Raw genomic sequence first — 19,053 nt, forward strand, 5'->3', positions numbered from 1 at the left:
CACAGAACTGGATGCAGTGGTGGGGCAGTCATTGAGGCCGTGGGAAACTGGCTTGGATGAGGAGGCCTTGTCAGAAAGCAGACTGACTTCTGCTACCATCAATTCTTGTCTCTTGTTTCTGTCTGAGAGTTTTCATGGTTCTCTTGAAGGCCCTCAGATGCCATATTTAGGTAGCACCCACCTATTTGCCCCTGTGCAGAGTAGCCTTTGTGCAGATTGTCTGTAAAAAGACCTGCTGCAGAAACCTATTTGAAAGCCAGATTGTGTGCTTATCATGACTAATTTTATAGGTATATTTGTCCTGCTTTAACTTTAGTGAATTTTTAAAGTATGTTGGTTTTGGAAATTAAAAAGAAATTCTCCCTCCCAATTTGAAAAGAGAAAGTTTTTCTAAGTAAAAACTTATACATCTTGATTAAGGGAATTTGATATAAAGATAGAACGAGCCTAAGCAATTTGTGAGAGAGCATTCTATTGGGGGGGTGTGGTAGAGACAAGGGAAGTTTGCTATTATGCTTTGTTTCCCCAAAGTATTAAGAGATTCTGTTTGTTACCAAGCTATGTTTTTGAAATGCTTTTGTTAATAAAATCAGCCAAGGCATTACAGCACTATTTGCTCTGAAAGATGAATCATACAATTTAAAGAATAACTTAATTAATATTTTATGACATACTTGAATCTCATGTTATTTTAAATTTGCAATCTAGACATTTTTAAAAAGTTATTTTATTTCTTCTTCTTCTTGTCCTTCTCATAATGAAAATATTTATCAGTTACAGTTGATACTTTCAATCCATTGCTTAAAATTTGTTTTTGATTTTTTAAATGAAATCTTAGGATTTTTTTTTAACTTTTAAAAGTTAGATACTTTAATTGTGAAATATTTTTGTCTACAATTGACTATATAGAGCACTTTCAAGCATGGACTTGGCACTGCTGTAAGTGGCTGAGCTGATCCTTTTTGGGTTTAAAGCATGCTGGAGTGGTGCTTCATGCATGCTTCAATGTACATGGTGACAGTGATTGCGCATCTTTCTCCACTGTAAACAGTGTTGCATGTTGGAAGATATGGTCTGTCTATAAGAAAATGCAAATCACTTTTGTTCTTTATGAGAAAAATAAAAGATTTGTTTACAAAAATGCTTTGAGATTAGGAATACCTTTCAAGTGAAATTAGATTGGATTACAGAAAACTTAGGGAGATACATAAGGAACATTCCCAAAGCGTACCCTAAATAGTGGGCTTCTTCAGTTAGGATTACTTGGATTTTCTGGTCATGATTTCTTCTCTAGTGTCTTAGACTACTGGATATTAAATTTGTAGGACTTCCTGACAGTGAAAGCTAGTGCTTTCATTTTAAAAATAAATACGTACTCTGTAACTATAACAAGCTAAATAGCTTGCTCTTGTTTTGGTAATGTTAATTAAATATGACCACATCACTAAAGTCTAGGTCCATCAAGGAATAGATATTCAACAGGGCATCTGAACATAATGACCCAACTTTGAATTCATATAATTCAGTTCAACTCAATGAGGGTTTATTTTGTGTCTTCTAACATAGAAGGCACTGAGAGGTCCAAGGAATATGAGCACATGCAAGACTGGCTCCATCCCCCAAGCCTCTCACCTTCTCCAGGAGTATCCAGGGTGAGCAGCCCTAAGCACACAGAGGTTGATCAGGAAGAAAATGCCAGCAGGGATATGATGAGCATTAATGTACAGGATTCAAAACTGCCCTTTTCACTATCCTGTGGACTAAAGCAGTGTAAAGTGCTTGCAGGGATGTAAAGTCACTAGAATCCTAATTCAAATACAAAAATTCTTTGGTCTCTCCTTTGAGGAGCAAAAGATGGGGAAAGTGCTGGTAGTGCTCTGGGTATATTAAAACTTTTCTCCTTTTTTGAACACTTCAGTGATGTTCTTTAGGGACTTTCCAAAACAGTCTTCTGTTTTAAAACCTCATTATGCTTTTTTTTTTTTTTTTCAAAGGACTGCCAGTACAGGACTTTGAAATATACGGCCATTTTTATATGGCATATATTAGAGAGGACTTATAAGCAGATGGCAGTCATCTATTTCATCTTCACAGTATTCATTGTAATTTATTAATTTTATTACGTTAATTAATTGAGAAGTTGGAAAAGTTAAACCACCAGAACATATCTTTATAAAATATAAATTAATCGGCTCCTATAGATGCTAAAACCAGTCATTTTGAATCGATTTTATGTTTATAGCAAAAGTTTATTTTTTTATCTAATTAGTGTAACGGGAACTATATGATAATATAATTTTCCAGATGAGAGTGTTTAGCTGAGATGATTGATTCCAAGGCATTTTGAAACATGGAAACATTGTTTTAAAAGCATTCTAGAATGCCTTTGATCTCATGTTATTGTCACTTTAAAATATTCTCACATTATTTGGTCACGTTGTGGAGCATTCCCAGTTGTTTGATAAAAGTTCTATAAAGAAATTATAAGCATTTTGGAATAAGAAAGTGTAAAGTACTGTTTACCTGGTTGTTTATTACGTTTTTATTCTAATTTATTTTATCCTTAAGTGCTATAGTGGAAAGTCATTCAACTTTTTAAAAAATTGACCCAATTTGTTCAAATAAGCTAACATTTAATTTTTTACATGTAGAGCATTGTACTAAGAATCAAGGGGGCTACATAGTTTAGATAAGAAAATGTTCTTGCTTTTACAGAGCTTAAAATCACATTTAGAACTTTTTCTAAAGTTCATATCTGTGATTTCATCTGTGTAGGGAACCTCTACTCAACAAACAAATTCTCTTTATGGATGCAAACTAGCAACTCTTCTCCATCTTAGAGTCTTGGGGAGTTGCCTGGGCCACTGAGAAATGAATGTACTTGTCATCCTAGTTTCTAGGCCAGCAGCTCACTATGCATTATGCTCTGCTGCCTCTCACTTTATTATTGCATTATTACTATAATACAAAATGACACATGAATGCATGGTCATCCCATTATGGAATTTCAGATTTCAAAAGGACTTCCATGACTTTAGTAAGTCTTAAATGCTTGCTAGATGGCTTGGATCTCAGGCAGCCCTTCCTTTACAAATAATCCCCTCGGTAATCTGATGCAGAGGGCTGGCTCCTCCCCCCCCCCCCTTTTTTTTTTTTGAGGATCTCCATTGAAAAGAGCTCACTCTACTTTTGGAGAGCTCTCATCGTTAGGAAACTTTTCTTACATGAAGCCGACATGAGCCTCTTTGCAGTGTGCAGCCATGACTCCTAATTGTAACCTCTTCAGCACAATGGCTCTTGAGTCGTCCCCACATCTTCTCTTCTCCAGGCTGACAGTCCTCATCTTTTCATCTTGGTTGCCCTCTCCTGTGTGTCCTTTCACTTAGCTCATTGGTGTCCCACTTCCTAAAGTGTGGTCTTATTGATCGCACTTAATTCTGACCGGCTCTGAGTGTTATAGGATGATCCCCTTTTTCCCCCTGGTGACTTAGCCTCTTGCTGCTACTATTAATTGCTGCTTCTGTGATAACTCTAGAATGCTGCTGAAGGAGAATATGCTTGTAGTTTATTAATACCCATAGATCTTTTCTAGGCAATTTGATATCTGTGAAGATGCTTTTTTTGAACCCAAGCATAAGATTACATTTATCTCTATTACATATCTTCTTATTGTATATCACCCAGTATTCTACCCCATCAGAACTTTTTTAGGTTCTAGGTTATTAATTTTCCCTCCTATCTTTTTGTCATTTGGGACTTGTCTTTCCTCATGTCATTGACACAAATGTTAAATGGCACAGGTTTGAGGACAGATCTCTAGAGGATGCTACCAGAATCCTTCTTCCAAGTAAAATCAAACTATAAATGATATCTGTTTGGCTCCAGCTGCACAATCTCTCAAAATCTGCCTAATTGTACTGTCATCTAGCCCCTATCTCTCTGTATTTATGTGAAAAAAAGGTCATAAATGACTTGTCAAGGACTTTACTAAAATCTTTGCTTATAGCATCGTGATCTACCGTTTGAATAATTCTATCCAAAAGGGAAATAACATTAGTCTGGTATGACCTGCTTTTATTGAATCATCACTTCCTTTTCTACACATTCATTAACTATTTCTTTACTAATCTATTTAGAATTTTGACTGGAATTGAATTCAAGCTACTCACTAGAATGTACATTATAAAGCTATTTTCTTATTTTTTTTTGGGGGGGGTGGAAATCTAAGACAGTGATTCTTGCTCTTCAATCCTGCAGTACTTTTTCCATTCTCTAGGATCTTTCAAAAAGTACTGGTTCTATAGTTCAAAGACCTGGATTCAAATGTGATCTCTGCTTACTGCCTCTGCAATGTTGGGCAGCTCATGTAACTTCCAGAACATCAACCCAAGGATTGGACTGAACAACTTTACCAATCGGTGATCTTTTATAAAGCATTTCTTATAGTGGCTTAATAATCATAGTTAAAAGTTCTTTTAGTATCCTAACATGGAATTCCTCTGGTCCAGAGGCAGTGACAGAACAGAAGCAGAGGGCATGGTTACAAGGTGGCAGGTCATGTACTTTGGATGGACATGGAGGGGGAATTATGGTTGAAAACTGGAAAAATAGGAGTGTGCATGCTCTGAAGGGCCTGGAATTCCAAGCCAGGAGTTTGACTCTGCTCAGCAGATTGCCTTTCAGAGGTTTTCTTCCATATATATGTGGCGTGGAAGGTGGGGTTAGGTGGGAAGATCATTTAAGCTTTTGGAAGAGATTAGGTAATTGGTACTGACTTGTAATAGAGTATGGGGGTAAAGTAAAGAGATGGATGTGAGAAGACATGGGCAAGTAGAAGATCCAGGCCTTGGGAACTGCTCAGATATAAGGGAATGGATGGGGAGGAGAAATGGGAGGGTAGATGAATAACAGGAATCACTAATATCGGAAGGGGCAGGTTTGGGAGGAATGAAGATCAATTTGTTTTGGGACACTGGGAAGGTGGACTCTGTTAAGAAATCCTGGAGACAGCTTGTGATTCAGGGCTGGAGTTTAGGAGCATGACCAGGGTTGGAGATATTCTGGTTGCTGGGGAGATGGTATATAGAGAGAAGAAAGCCAAGGATGGAACCTTGGCAAACAATTGTCATGACGGGTCAGGAAGAGAACAAAATGCAGTCAGTTAACAATCAAAAAAAAAAAAAATTAGGTTAAAGAGAAAGTTAGCAAGGGAGCCAGTAGTGGTTTGAACTTCTGAATCCTATATGGGGAATGAGAGTCAGTCTCTCTCTTTCTTTGTCTGTGTCTGTCTCTTCTCCCTCTGTCCCTCTCTCCCTTCTCTCCCTTTCTTCCCTCCTTCCCTTCCCTCCCTTTCTTCCTTCCTTCCCTTCCCTCCCTCCTTTCCCTCTCTCCCTTCCTTTTCTTTCTCCCTTTCTTTCCTTCCTTCCCTCCCTTCCTTTTCTCTTTTCCTCCTCCCCTTGTCCCTCCCTCTCCATTTCTCCCTCACTCCCTCTCCCCCTCCCATTTTTCTATCTCTTTGTCTCTGTGCCTGTCTCTATCTCTCTTTCTCCACCTTTTTGTCTGTCTTTCTCACATATACACACAATAATATTGCATTATAAACTTATTAGCCCACATAAATTTTTCCTTCTCTTCCAGGAACTATATAGAGAAATAGAGGAGTCTAAAGAGATTGTTTCCTTAGGTTTTTAGTTTATATCCAGAACTAGGTTTCATTTGAGTAAAAATACAGGCTTTACCACCATATTTTAAGCCACTACTTTCTTAAGCATTGTTTATTTTTATAATCTGAACCAGGGGTCCTCAAACTTTATAAATAGGGGGCCAGTTCACTGTCCCACAGACTGTTGGAGGGCCGGACTATAGTAAAAACAAAAACTTTGTTTTGTGGGCCTTTAAATAAAGAAACTTCATAGCCCTGGGTGAGGGGGATAAACGTCCTCAGCTGCCGCATCTGGCCCACGGGTCATAGTTTGAGGACCCCTGAATTCTGAACAGCTTCAATTCAATTCAAGAGATGCTTGTTTAGTAGTAGTATTGTAGTGGAATGGGATGGCATTGAATTTGGTATTAGAATTGGATTCAAGTCTTGGCTTTGCTACCTTTGTGGTCAAATTGCTCAAAGCACTTGAACCTGTCTGAGACTCATTTTCCTTATTTATAAAATGAGGAAACTGACTTAGGTAAGCTCTTGTTTCCTTCCACCACTAATCCTTTGGTCAGGATTAGGGAAGGGGTTGGATGTGTGGTCAGCAGAATTACACCATGTAGGGTTAAGGGAAATGAGGGCTATAGAGTTGCTATTGGAAGATGGGGGATTGGATCATTGGTGAGCTTAGATCAATTTAATCAGGATGGTCAAAGGAGGAAGGGGAAAGCATATTGAGAAGGAAGTAAGGAATTGCACATTGGGCATAGCCAAGTTTCTTTGTTTTGATTTTTATTGGCATTGTGGCACCTTGATCCTGATTGATCGCTAGAGTCAGGACCTGGAGCGGGCAAGAGAGGAGGAGATCATTAAAACACCAGGAGACTGAGGAAGCAAGAGCAGAATGGGGCAGCCAGAACAGAGCAGGATGAGAGAGATGAGGGACTTCTTAGATTGCTATTGTCTTCTTAACAAACCTGGAGGCCAAGCAGATGATTGCTCATACATTTTGAATCAGGTGGGGTGTTCTGTGACTTGTCCAAGGGTGCAGGGTAGGGAGCAGAGACAGTTGCCTGATTTCAGATCTGTGGTGTGTCCCACTGTACCGCCCTGGCCATCACATAAACAGCAGGGCCAGCATTAGAGGAAGGACTTTGAGGCTGACCAAAGAGCTGGGGAGGGGGGGAGGGTGGGCCACCCAGAGAGTCTGGTACTGGAGAAACCATGGTCATTTTAAGGCTTACAGTCCGAAGTCAGCCCCGTAGGACTTTGACCTCACGAGTGGGGCACCGTATTCAAGTAGGGCACATACAGCCAAGAATGGGCTTTAAAGGACTATTCTAAGCTACATTTTACCAGATATGTGACTGGAAATCTTAAATTATTATTATTTTTTTTCGCATATTAAAGTCATAGCATCTTTAAAAACTTAGTGATTCACTTATACAGAGTCCACATCCCTTGGCGACATGAAGAATGTAAAGGTTTTTGATCTTCTGGCATTATGTGCTAGATAACCTTTTGGAACCTTTATACTTTACGTTAGTTAATGCAATCTGCTTTAGAAAAAGGAAAAGCAAACAGAAGGAAATTTGTTTCTGGTACTTTATCTCAGTACAATACCCAGATTATCCAAAATTGAAGAAGTAAGTTATATTTTCAAACTACAAAGTGTCCAGTTGATAATCTGTTGGGAGTGAGCCAGATTGCACTTTACAGGTACATGAAATTAGTTAGTGGCAGGAAATTTGCAAACAGCCAAGTAGTCCAAAAATATGTTATTTCCTCTCACAGCTGCATAGTTCAAAATTAGCCTTAGATGCTTTTTACCATCTAGGTGGGGTACAAGATCCCAGTTGTGTAAGTATAGTAAATTGTATAAGTTTTAAAAGGCTAAAATTTGGTATTTTGTCTTTGTACATATAGGTTTTTATCCAGAGTCAAAACTAATTTAAAATAGAGTAACTTAGTTCTCTGACTTCTTGCTGCTCATATAATAATATCTAGTGAGTCAAATAATTGAAAACTATTGGGTATTAAGATACAAGACTGGGCAGTTGATTTTGCCCTAGGAAAAAGAAGTGTAAATCTGGAGCCCATATATTGTCCTTCATTCACTATTAGACCACTAACAATCTCCTATAGCAACACTCTCAAAATTTGTCATTGTTTTTCAATAAATTGATAGCAACACCATGGAATATTTCTATTTAAGTTGGATTTATTCTGTTTACTTCTTCCATGATAATGTAAGTTTTGGATTTTATAGTTTCATAATTAGTTTTTCATTAATACTAATGCAACATTTCTACATTTGTTTTGAATAAAATTAAAGTGTCAACTTTTAAGTGAAATGGGAATTTTAAAAACATTTAAAAATCCAAATGGAATGTTTAATTAGAATAGAATTGCATTTAGTTTTGAATTTCCATTTAATAAATTATTTTGTTTAAACTAATTTACGTGTTTGTTTATGGTGATTGTTAGTCTTTCATGTTTCTTGTCCATTTTTGCTTATACATTTAAAATCATGAATTTACTAATAATTTTATTTCATTTACTAACATTGTTGTAAATATCTTTGTTCTTATTTGGGGAATCTACACATAGCTGCTCCCCATATAACTGTAAAAGTATCGAACCACCGTAATTTATCTTAATTTATCACAACTTTTTTTTTTTTTAGCTTTCATTAAATAGTTTTAATTAGAGCAAGAATTTAATCTGTATTACCTAAATCATCAAACTTTTTTTCTCTGTAATTGGATCACCTTCAGAAGTAGCCCTATAAAAGGCTCTTTAGTTTTCACATTAGCTAGTTGTCTAGATATACAAATCTCACACATTGAGGTGAGCACTTTTTCTACTTTTGTTTACAAATTGTTCTGTTAGTCTCTGCTCTTGAGCACAATACAAAACATCTATAAATTAGTGGTTGAAGGACATATTTGAAGACTGTGGAAATTACGGTGTGTTTTTTGCATGGTCTAAGACAATTTTTTGACATATTTTAGCCTATATGAGTTTAGAGCTAGAAGAAATTTCTCATTACATCGAGAGATGTTTATTTTCATACTGATACTCTTCCTTTCTTATGGTCTGGCTTTTTTTCTAGTCCGCCCTGGATTGGTGGCCCAAGATTGATGCTGTGTATTGCCATTCTGTAGAACTTCGAAACATGTTCGGTGAAACGCTTCACAAGGCCGTGCAGGGCTGTGGGCCTCACCCTGCAATACGAATGGCGCCGGTAAGATGAAACCAAAGGTGGAGCCTCTTTCCCCATTGTACCCTTCATTGTCAGTGTCTCCATTCCATTCCCACTGTTTTTATTCACCAACTTGACCTAACTAATTGAGTGGGCCCCAGTCCCTTCTGTGCTTGGGTACCCTGCAGTACTCACTGATGAAGAATCCTTGTTACTCAGGAGTGTTTCCTGCTACTTTGAAGGGTTTAGAATTAAGGATATTACATCATCTTTATGGAGTGCTGTGTGTCATCTTAATGACTGATTAGGCCTTTTGACTATAAATACAGGATGGCCTTAAATTTTATTTTATTTTATTTTTTAATTTAAAACTATATTTTGAGAAGTAGAAAAGGAAGACAAGTTGTAGGTAATAGACTAATTAAAATTGTATTTCTTGTTATGTGGGATTTTGCCTACTGGATACAAAGTGTTTCTGTGCAGGAAAAAAGGTAAAATTTTTTATAGGATAATATTTCTTTATTAAGTTTTTGGTAAATTTCAAATGCTATTTTTTAGCTTAGTATTCTGCAGGATTATTAATTGATAGGCACTATTGAATATGAAGTTTATGTTAAAGACAGTGCCTTATGTACTAGCAAAGCTAAAATATACACTTGCAGCTCCGCTTTGCCTTTTCAAAAGGAGTTTAAAGTATTTTGTTGGACCAACCCGAACAGACAATTGTTAAGATTGTGTCACATTCTTAGTATTTGTGTCTAGGAAGGGTTTTATCCATAGCAACTCTCAACATTGATTGGTGGTGCTTTGTTTTTTTGCTTCTTATTTTCTGTTCTGATTGGCTGCTGTCGCTCACATGATCAGATGCCAGCCAGTCACTGTTTTGCGTGGCAGTGGGCTTCTGTGGCTGTAAGTATGACCCACTGTGACTACCACAGAAAAGTCCCCGTCTTCTTGACGGTTCTGTGTGGAGTGACTGCTCCAGTCATACCATTTCATGTGGAAAATAGAGCATGACCTCACGTAGTGTTTGCTGTAGTGATTAAATTGCTTCCTTTTTGCCATGCTTTGTTTTCCAGAATTCTCATAACCAAAAAAACTGGTGATTTTACATAATCATAGCTCATATTTATTCAATTATCAGTGTTTGTCAGGAGTTCCTGAAGTACACACTCTGCATGTTCAGATAGAAAAATTTTGTGCTAACAATTATAGTTTGGAATTGTGTCTAGGTGTGCTAAAATTCTAGCAAAGAGAGTAACAACATGATGTTTTCATTATTATAGATTTTTAAACATACTAAAAAAAATCTAAACTAGAGATTTAATTTATTACATAGACTTTAACACTGAAATAGTTTGTAGTTCATTTTTTTAAGTAGCAAAAGTTTTAAAAGTTGAAAAAGAAATTTCCCTCCAGTTACAACATTAGAGGTAAGTGCCTAGAGACCCACTTGGGCCTTGTGTTTTTCTTTCTTTTTTTAAGTTTTAAAGATTTCTTAGGAAGTGACATTTCTTTGGATCTATCAGGCTTCTTATGAGAACTGTCTTCTATTCTAATGCCTTGACTTTCTGCTATAACTTTGCTCCTTTTTGAGGGGGAGGTGTGATATCCAAATTAAGACTTGGATCATGATTGTTTTCAACTATTTAGTTTTTTTTTTCCCAACAGTTCTAGCCTGAATGCCATTAAAATCAGACATATTTGTTTCTGCTTTTTTTTGAGTAAGGGCAGCACTGATCTTATCTATTATAGATTTAAAATTTATCCAAGTTCTTGAGACATGAACTGGTAGGAGGAGCTACTGATTCCAGTTTGTAAGTACAGCAGGACTGGAGCAGAACATCTAGGAGACACACTAGATTTTTTTTACATGTGGTTAGGTTTTGAAAATTTTTATCATCCTTAGAAGTCATTTTGTAAAATTGTGTGTGTGTATGTGTGTGTGTGTGTGTGTGAATGTTTGTAGGTGGAAGACCAGATTTTGGCCAATTTTCCCATCACTGAAAAGAGTCAGAGTCATTAAGAACCTGTGTAGGCTATCACAGAATATCATTGACCTGGGGTGATCTTAGACTTTTTTGTTTATTCTCTCACTGAAAGTGAGAATTCTTCCTCAAAAATATTTAATAGCTCCTCAGAAACTTTGGCTTGGATGTTTCCAGTGAATGGGAGCTTCCATGTCTATGTCATTCTTAAGTGTCAGGAAGTTCTTAATGACATTGGGTCAAAACCTGCTTTCCTGTCATTTCTGCCTCTTGGGCATCAATCTGTCTCTTAAACTTGCCCATTATGAGTCTGCTCATTTCCCTGGGAGAGCCTTTCACAGATTTGGAGACTATCATTCTCTTCAAGTTAAATGTCCTGCCCAGTTCCTTGAACTGTTTTCAAATGCCATCCTCCTACAATATGGTTTTTAGATTCCTTCGTTAATCAGAGTACCTTCCATTTTGTCAGTACCCTTTGAGTATCAATGGGATTAAATATGGCATTTGTTACTTGTGGCTTTAATGGACACCATTTCCATTATTGCCATGAAAAATGGAGTAGTAATGTTAGCATTTAATTAGAGTATCAATCTTATTTTCTTATATTGATATTGTGGTCAGATATTCAAAATCTTTTTCCTACATGTGATTGCTCCTGTTTTCACATATATTATTTGTGCATTTCATTTTTGAAATTTACAATTTCCCTATTGGTTTTGACAGGTTTACCTTCTACCTGTGGTTCCTGGTTTAGTCTTCCAGGGCCAAACAAATTAGTTTGTCACATGATAGCCCTTGAGATTCTTGAGCAGCGATCAGATTCCTGCTGAGTCTTCTCTTCTACATTGTAGACATTCCTAGTTCTTTCAGCTGAGTCCATATATTATGCACGCTAGCCCTTCATCATCCTAATTGCCTTCTTCTACATTTTTTAAAAAATGGGTGCCCAGAATTGATCATGAAGCTCTAGATCTGACTAGGGCCAAGTACGATGGGACTGTCATGTTCCCCTTTTTAATGCAGTAACTTGAGGGTACCAGATCACACTGCTGATTCTGATATTAAGCTTGTAGTCAGTTCACAGAAAACACCAGATTTTTTCAGGATAGCTTCTGTCTGGATTTAGACTTTATGTTTATTCCCATTGAATTCGATCATATATTCAGCTCAGTTCTCTAATGTCAGAATCCTTTTGTTTACTGATACTATCATCCACTGTGTTACTTATCAACACTGTGAGTTTTGTGAGTTATACAGATTTAATGATCACATCTTTACCTTTATGTCATTGTCCAGTGTTAAATGGTAAAACATTATGCAGAATCTTTGAGATGTTCCACCAAATATCTCCTGCCATTGAAGCAACAACATCTACATTCAACCGGTTTTGAATCCATTTGATTGGGATAATCAGCTTTCAGGAAGCAGTGGCTTTAAATAGCAGATGTGTTTGAATTTCTGCATAACTATATAGATATTTTTTCCTTATCTTGCATTTTGGAGATGAAATGTCTGGCTGGTCAATGTTTTTATTTATTGACTTCTTTCATTAAAGCATAAGTTATATTATTTTTTCTTTACAGGACAAGTCAAAACAGTGAATTCATGAGTTAGTTTATTAATTATTTTTTTTGCTATATGTATTAAGTATTGTTAACCAAAGCACACACACGTCAGCCATGAATTTCCATTTAGACTTGAAACACGAAGAACAGTTAATAAATTCTTTACTTACTTTATTTTCACTTGAAATAAATTGTTCTTTTCCCCTGAATATATATTACTTTTCCCTCCCACCAACTCCTGTTCTTTTACTTCTCACCTCCTTGAGAGGAAAAATAGATACTCATGGGTAGATAACTATCACAAACCAGTTGCACTTGGTATTTGTACATATCAGATTCAGAAGAAAAAATATTAGCCTTACTCTTAGCCTTATGATAATACTCTTTTAGGTAGTTTAATATTCCTAATAATGGACCATTTATGGCCAACAAATTGAGACTGGATTTCTGAATTACACTTGAATTTTAGAAGTTTCATATCAGTGCCCTGTCATTTTGTTCACATACTATGGATGAGTAATTCAGGAACTGGTTTGTTTTTGGGTTTTTTTTTTTTTTTGAGGTAAAAAAAAGGAATTAATAAATTTGCTTATTGGCCTTATTTTGTTACTTTTTCTGGGTAAAGTCTATAGTAGAAAATAACAATTAACAAGTAAGTGTATTAACTGTTTTTTTGAGTATATGTTCAACTTTGTCAAAAAAATTTTGTTTCATGTTAATCTGAGATTTTTTTCTGTCTTACGTATTAATAGTAATGGTAATAAAAATACTTTATAACTCATATTTGTATAGTACCTTAGTTTATAAAGATTCCTTACAATACCCAGGCATGCCACGCAAACTGTAGCATCTTCATACAGCTATCTATAAAAGCTAAAACTCCAAGAAAAGAAGTGATTTATTCGTAACCACACAGCTATTAAACCTTTGCACTGGTTTTCAAGTCTAATGACTCTGATTTCTGACTTCTTGAGAAGAAATCCAAGACTTGTCAAATTCATGGTAGTTAGCAATTTCAAGGGTACCTAGAGAAGCCCAAAACTTGTAACTGGAGCAGAGACTTAGTAACAAATACCCTTGATACATTTACTAGCTGTTCTTTCTCTACAATGATATGTGCACTCTCCATCAAATGTGTATGTATGCATGTATATGTATGTATGTATGTGTGTGTGTTTATATGTGTGTATATGTAAGAGAGAGAATGTGTGTGTATGTCGGGGCGGGGAGGGAGTAGAAAAGGAATTAGGTTCCTTTCTAATATTATACCATAAGGACTATTAGTAATCTTATACATAAATCCAAATACACTTCTTATGCTTAATATATTGTTAAATGACTTTCTTATAAACATACACTTTTGTACCTTCTCATTTGTAAAGATGAAATTTGAGAGCCCATATTTGCATATTTGCATGTTTTTTAGTTATACTATTTACAGTTGTTTTTGTTCAGCCAGTGGAAAAAGTGTATGAACAGAGTAGAATGAGAAAGATGGAGTTTCTAAATTGTAACTCTTGAATTTTAAATGAAAGACATTTTCTTATTAATTTTTTTTAAACTTTGGAAAACAGTGTTCATATATCTTTGGATTAGAAACACGTTCCATGAAATAATCTTTCCCAGAATTCTTTCTGCATTTTTTTTCAGTGCCATCTCATCATATTTCTAATGAAATAGGTATTATTCACTTTGGGAGGTAGAGTAACATTAAAACATAAAACAACAAGATCAAGGAGAAACTGTCTTAAAGTTTGTAAAGTAGTTAGAATAATTTTGAGAAAAAAAAACTTTAAAGGAGAGGATATGGTGCCTTTTTGGCACTAAAGCACTGAGTCAAATATTTCCTCTGTGTATGATGCATGTCAGTTTCCATTTTTATGCATTTCTCATATTTCTTTGCTGAAGAGTTTCTTTCCCCAAATCTTTTTAGGTTTCAATGGATTTTTATATTTGTAGAAAATTATTTTTTATATTAAACAAACTGATGGAGACTAGGGCAGGTAGATGTTTTTTGGGGTGTGTGTGTGTGTGTGTGTGTGTGTGTGTGTGTGTGTGTATACCAGATCAATTTTTCTGGTTTTCTTTTTTAACTTAAGATAATAAATTATACATATAGCTTACACTGAAGTTTATATTATAAGTACATCATTTAGTACTAATAGCCTGAAGGTATTGTTCCATGTTTTGTACGATGATCTTTCAAAAAAGTTGGATTGTTATTGCCCTCTAAATAAATAATAGATACTGACAGGATAATAATATATTTTTCTTAGAGTCTTACATTTAAAGAAAAAATGACAAGCCTTAAATTTAAAGAAAAACCTACGGACTTGGAAACAAGAAGTTATAAATACCTCTTATTATCCATGGTGAAACTAATCCATGCAGATCCAAAGCTGTTGCTATGTGTAAGTAAACTTCTTTTAATGCTTGAAATTATTCTTATTAATGTAACTTGACAGAAACACTATGTTCCTCCTGAAAGATTACTGTTATCTAGAAAGGATTTTGACATTTCCTATTTACTGTTTCAAATTGACTTTTTCCTTAAAAAAGCAACTTATGGAGGATGATTACATAGTTTATTCTCTGAGCGACTCATACTTATTTCCTTAATATCTAATGTGCTTTAGAAGGATGTTTATCCTAATTTTGTAACTGTCACATTGTTAGAATACATACACTTATTTAAAGAGAATTCTGCGAGTGGATGGTGAGGGGAGCGGCCGTTGGACACAGCTTTACATCTGCTGGCAAAGACTGGGGGAATGTTCAGTGCTGATATTCCTATTTATTTGCTCAGCAGCTTAAATCTGCTGCCATCTCCTTCCATTTTCTTTCTGTTCATGTGTGATTATTAACAAGATATGGTAGAAGAGAAGGAAGAGTGGGAACGATGTTGGAGGAAGGATCGCTGTATTTGAAATTTGAATCTGTGTCTACCCTCTCTCCTCTTCCATTGGCTTTCTGTGTGACCATTCTCTGCCTCATTTCTTACCTAGGCTTAATCACTTAATTGCTTCAGTCAAATTGAGACCTCTTAAATTCCTTCGCTTAAAAGGCCAAGGTCTCCCACTGAAACGAGGGCCGTCTCCAGTCTTTACAATCTCTACCTGGCCACTGGACCCATTTAGCTCTGGAGGGGAAAGTGAGGCAGGTAACCTTGCCCAGCCCTCTCTCACTTAAATCCAATTCACTTGCATGTCAGTGATCACTTCCCTGATATCATGGTTCTCTTGGAGAACGAAGGACAAGCAATAATAATGATAGCTAAAACCAGAAGCTCAGAGATGCAATGGCTTGCCCTCAAGGAGCTTTTCTGTTAGGGAAAGACAACATATCCACAGTAAGATCTATATAAAATGAAGAACAAACAAATGGAAAGTAATTTGGAAAGAGAGGGCCCCAGCACAGAGAGGTTGCTTACAGTACAGTATTCCTTACTATACAGAAGGAATCTCTAAATAGCAACAGGAGAGACTCAGTTGACAATTTTAGATGTATCTATCTTTCTTTCAATAATTGCAGCCTTTTGTAGAGCTCTTTGTGAGTCCAAGGTCTGATGTGTTTTGAGGTCAGTGCAGATGTGTGATAGGCAAGTCTTATTTATTTTTTGATAATCATACTTTTACCATGTTTGCAGGTAAATCTAATTTATGTCAGTCAGCGTCTTCATGCATTTTATTTTATCTGTGGTAACTTAATATCCAGAGTTTCTCAGTACACCTACTAGACCCATCCAAACAGTATCCAGACGGCTCCAAAGAATGCTTCATGTGGAAGGGGGTGGCCTTGGAGTCGAGTTTGGAGGAAAGCTGATGAGCCTAAGAAGTAGCAGTGACGGTAGTGTCTCCCACCATGCACTGGAACTGAACAAATTCCCAGAGCCAGGAGTGGGGCTGTTGTGGAAGAAGGGTAGTTTGGCACTACTAGGGAGCATAGGCTAAGGAAGAATGAATGTGGCTTTAGGAAGCTGGGAAGGGAACTTGAGGGCAGGTCTGTCACAAAGAACTTAAAATACCTCAAAGAGAAGTTTTTATGTGGAATTTGAAGTGGAGTTGAAGTAATACAGTAGCTGGACTGTCGTATGTATAGACTTAAGACAGGACCATTTGGGATGCTTTTGCCATTGTGCAGGTGAGAATTGCTGAGCACTTGACTTACAGGGTTGGATGACTGTGTTTATTTCCTCACCAGTAAAATCAAGAAACTGGACTAGAGTACCTCGGAGGACTCTTTTAGCTTCAGTCTGGATACTTAAATAGTAATGCACCATCCGAAAGTCTCAGCCAGTTAGAACTTCAGATCAAAATGTATCCTCCCCTTCTCATAATAGTTTCATGGAATATTACAATTAATTTATATGTGTTCTTTGCTCGTATTGAAATTCCTGTCTGAGTCTTAACCCTATAGCTAACCGATTATTATTGTCCATTACTTTCAAATTCCCTTTCCCTTTGTTTTCTTGTTTCTCATCCCTTGCCAGTATCCCGTGTTTTTGGATTACTCCCATCTTTTATACTCCTTTGCTTTTGTGAATGGAGTTGACTGGATACACTAAATTCTTGTTCTCTAACCCCAGCTGGGCCCTCGCTGCAGCAAGGCAATCCATGCTCTTTGCTGCCTCATTTCTTGCAGACCCTCGATTGTGCCTTCGCTTCTTTCTTAATGTCCCTTACAGTTCCTCCTCTTCCATCTTCAGACCATGTTTGCCCTGAGCTTCCCCCTGCACTCTTCTCGTGAATAAGTGAAAATGAATGAAAAGCCGTTAAACACTTACTACACACCTTCTCACTCTCTCTTATTGAGAGCAATCACAGAAAGGTTAGCAGAAGCACTTAGAGAAAGGCTCAGAATCCTAAGGGGGCAGCGGGGAGAGAGGAGGGCCGTCGCGGGGGCGAGGGTCTTCATGGGCCCCTTGCCCGCTTCCCTCTCATCTCCTCTTCTTGCCCCTCAGTCACCCCCCCACAGCTTCCAGATGTGTCCATGCTTCCATTTTAATAAAGGTGACCGGGCTGGCAGCAATTCCCAGACCCAGGGCCCCCCAGCTGCTGAATGTCTGAGGCTCCAGTGAGCTCTGGTCCCTCGGAGACCCGACAGGGCTTTGGCTGCAGCGCCACCGAGCCGCCCCTCCAGGTCCTCATTCCTTTCTGAGGGGGACCCCTTTACAAAGCTGCACCCTTAGGAATCTAGCTTTTGCTGTCATCACGTCCTTCAGACTGCTCATTGAAATGACCGTCTCTTAACTGCCGAATCCCGCCGTTTGTCTGCGCTGCCCTTGATTGCCTTCTCCTCCCGCTCTCTCCTGGTTCTCCTCGTTGACTCCTCGGTGTCTGTTTTGCTGCCCCACCATCCAGATCACACTCGCTAACCTGGGGGGCTCGAAGGCCCTGCTGGGTCCCTTTCCTCTCCAGCTGCCCTCCTGGTAACCCCACCTGCTGCTATGCCCGCGACTCTCATTTCCAGCCCGTCCAGCCCATTCTACTGACTCTCCCTGGCCAAGTAGGGCAGCCTTTTAGTGGCCTCATGGGAGTAACTAATGTCCGAGGTTTGCTATTGGAAAATCACTGTGACCAAGGGAGTCGGGCCCTTACCTGCTGTCCTCCCCGGTGGCAGATCACCATAAACGAATTCTCTTCATTGGGACTGGGGGGCAAGCAGGGCTCTTAGTCCTGAGGGACAGGCTCATTTCGGCTTTGTTTTTCTGCCTGCGATTCAGTTTCTCAGAGGGGAGCCAGATTCCCCCGTGCTCAGAGGTATGTGTGTATTCCTGCTGGAGTAGTTGAAGAAATAAAAACTAAGCACCTTTGGGACTGTTGGATCTCAATCTTAAAGATGCTGTCTTTGCTGCCACCTAGTGGAGAAGCATCTTTATAAAGTAAGTCTAAGACAGCTGCAAATATGTTGAACCGAGTGGAGGATTTGTTTTAAATAAGACTAGGGAAGAGTTTCTATTTTAGAAACTTACTGACCAAATATAAAATGAATTTGGGAAGAAGACCAGCTTGAATTGCTGAAAACTTATGATCAATGCCTTCCAACTCTTGATCTTGTATGTCATCAGAAAAGGAAAAATGAGCAGACCATCCCACTATATCTGTGTTTACTTATTTATGAAATGCATATACTTCTATGTAAATAATGATGGTCATCATAAAACTTGGGTAAAAGTAAGAGTTAGGAATTAAAAAGGGGGAAGATAAAGATAAAACAATATTTGATCCCAGGAGCAGTAGAAAACCTTTGTCATTCATATTTAACATATATAGAATTGCTTGCCATCTAGGGGAGGGAGTGGAGGGAGAGAGGGGAAAAGTCAGAACAGAAGTGAGTGCAAGGGATAATGTTGTAAAAAATTACCTTGGCATGGGTTCTGTCAAAAAAAAGTTATTATAATAAAAATATGTATTTATTTTAATCTTAAAAAAAAAACCTTTGTCATTTATTGATTAGGAGAGTGACATGGTCAAATCAGTGCTTTAGGAGAGTTGCTTTGGCATCCGGGGGGATGAATTGGAGAGAAGAAAGAGATTTGAGACAAGGAGAATATTTTTATCAGGAACTGTTGTAATGGACTGAGTGAGAGGTGATGCAAGCCTAGCCATGGGCAATGGTGGCTCTGTGAGCCAGGAGAATGTACAGGAG

The 19,053-nt window shown here is 37.6% G+C and overlaps 1 protein-coding gene across 1 annotated transcript in view; it reads left to right on the forward strand.

The window, feature by feature from the left end:
• Positions 1-19,053, forward strand: part of NF1 (neurofibromin 1) — a 236,938-nt gene that overhangs the window by 75,667 nt on the left and 142,218 nt on the right. Inside the window, exons 12-13 of the mRNA XM_051992369.1 lie at positions 8,763-8,894; positions 14,682-14,816. Of these exons, the coding sequence (XP_051848329.1) occupies positions 8,763-8,894; positions 14,682-14,816 (267 nt within the window). The remainder of the gene's footprint in view (positions 1-8,762; positions 8,895-14,681; positions 14,817-19,053) is intronic.

Source organism: Antechinus flavipes, chromosome 4 (assembly GCF_016432865.1).
Source record: "Antechinus flavipes isolate AdamAnt ecotype Samford, QLD, Australia chromosome 4, AdamAnt_v2, whole genome shotgun sequence".
Classification (NCBI taxonomy): Eukaryota; Metazoa; Chordata; class Mammalia; order Dasyuromorphia; family Dasyuridae; genus Antechinus; species Antechinus flavipes.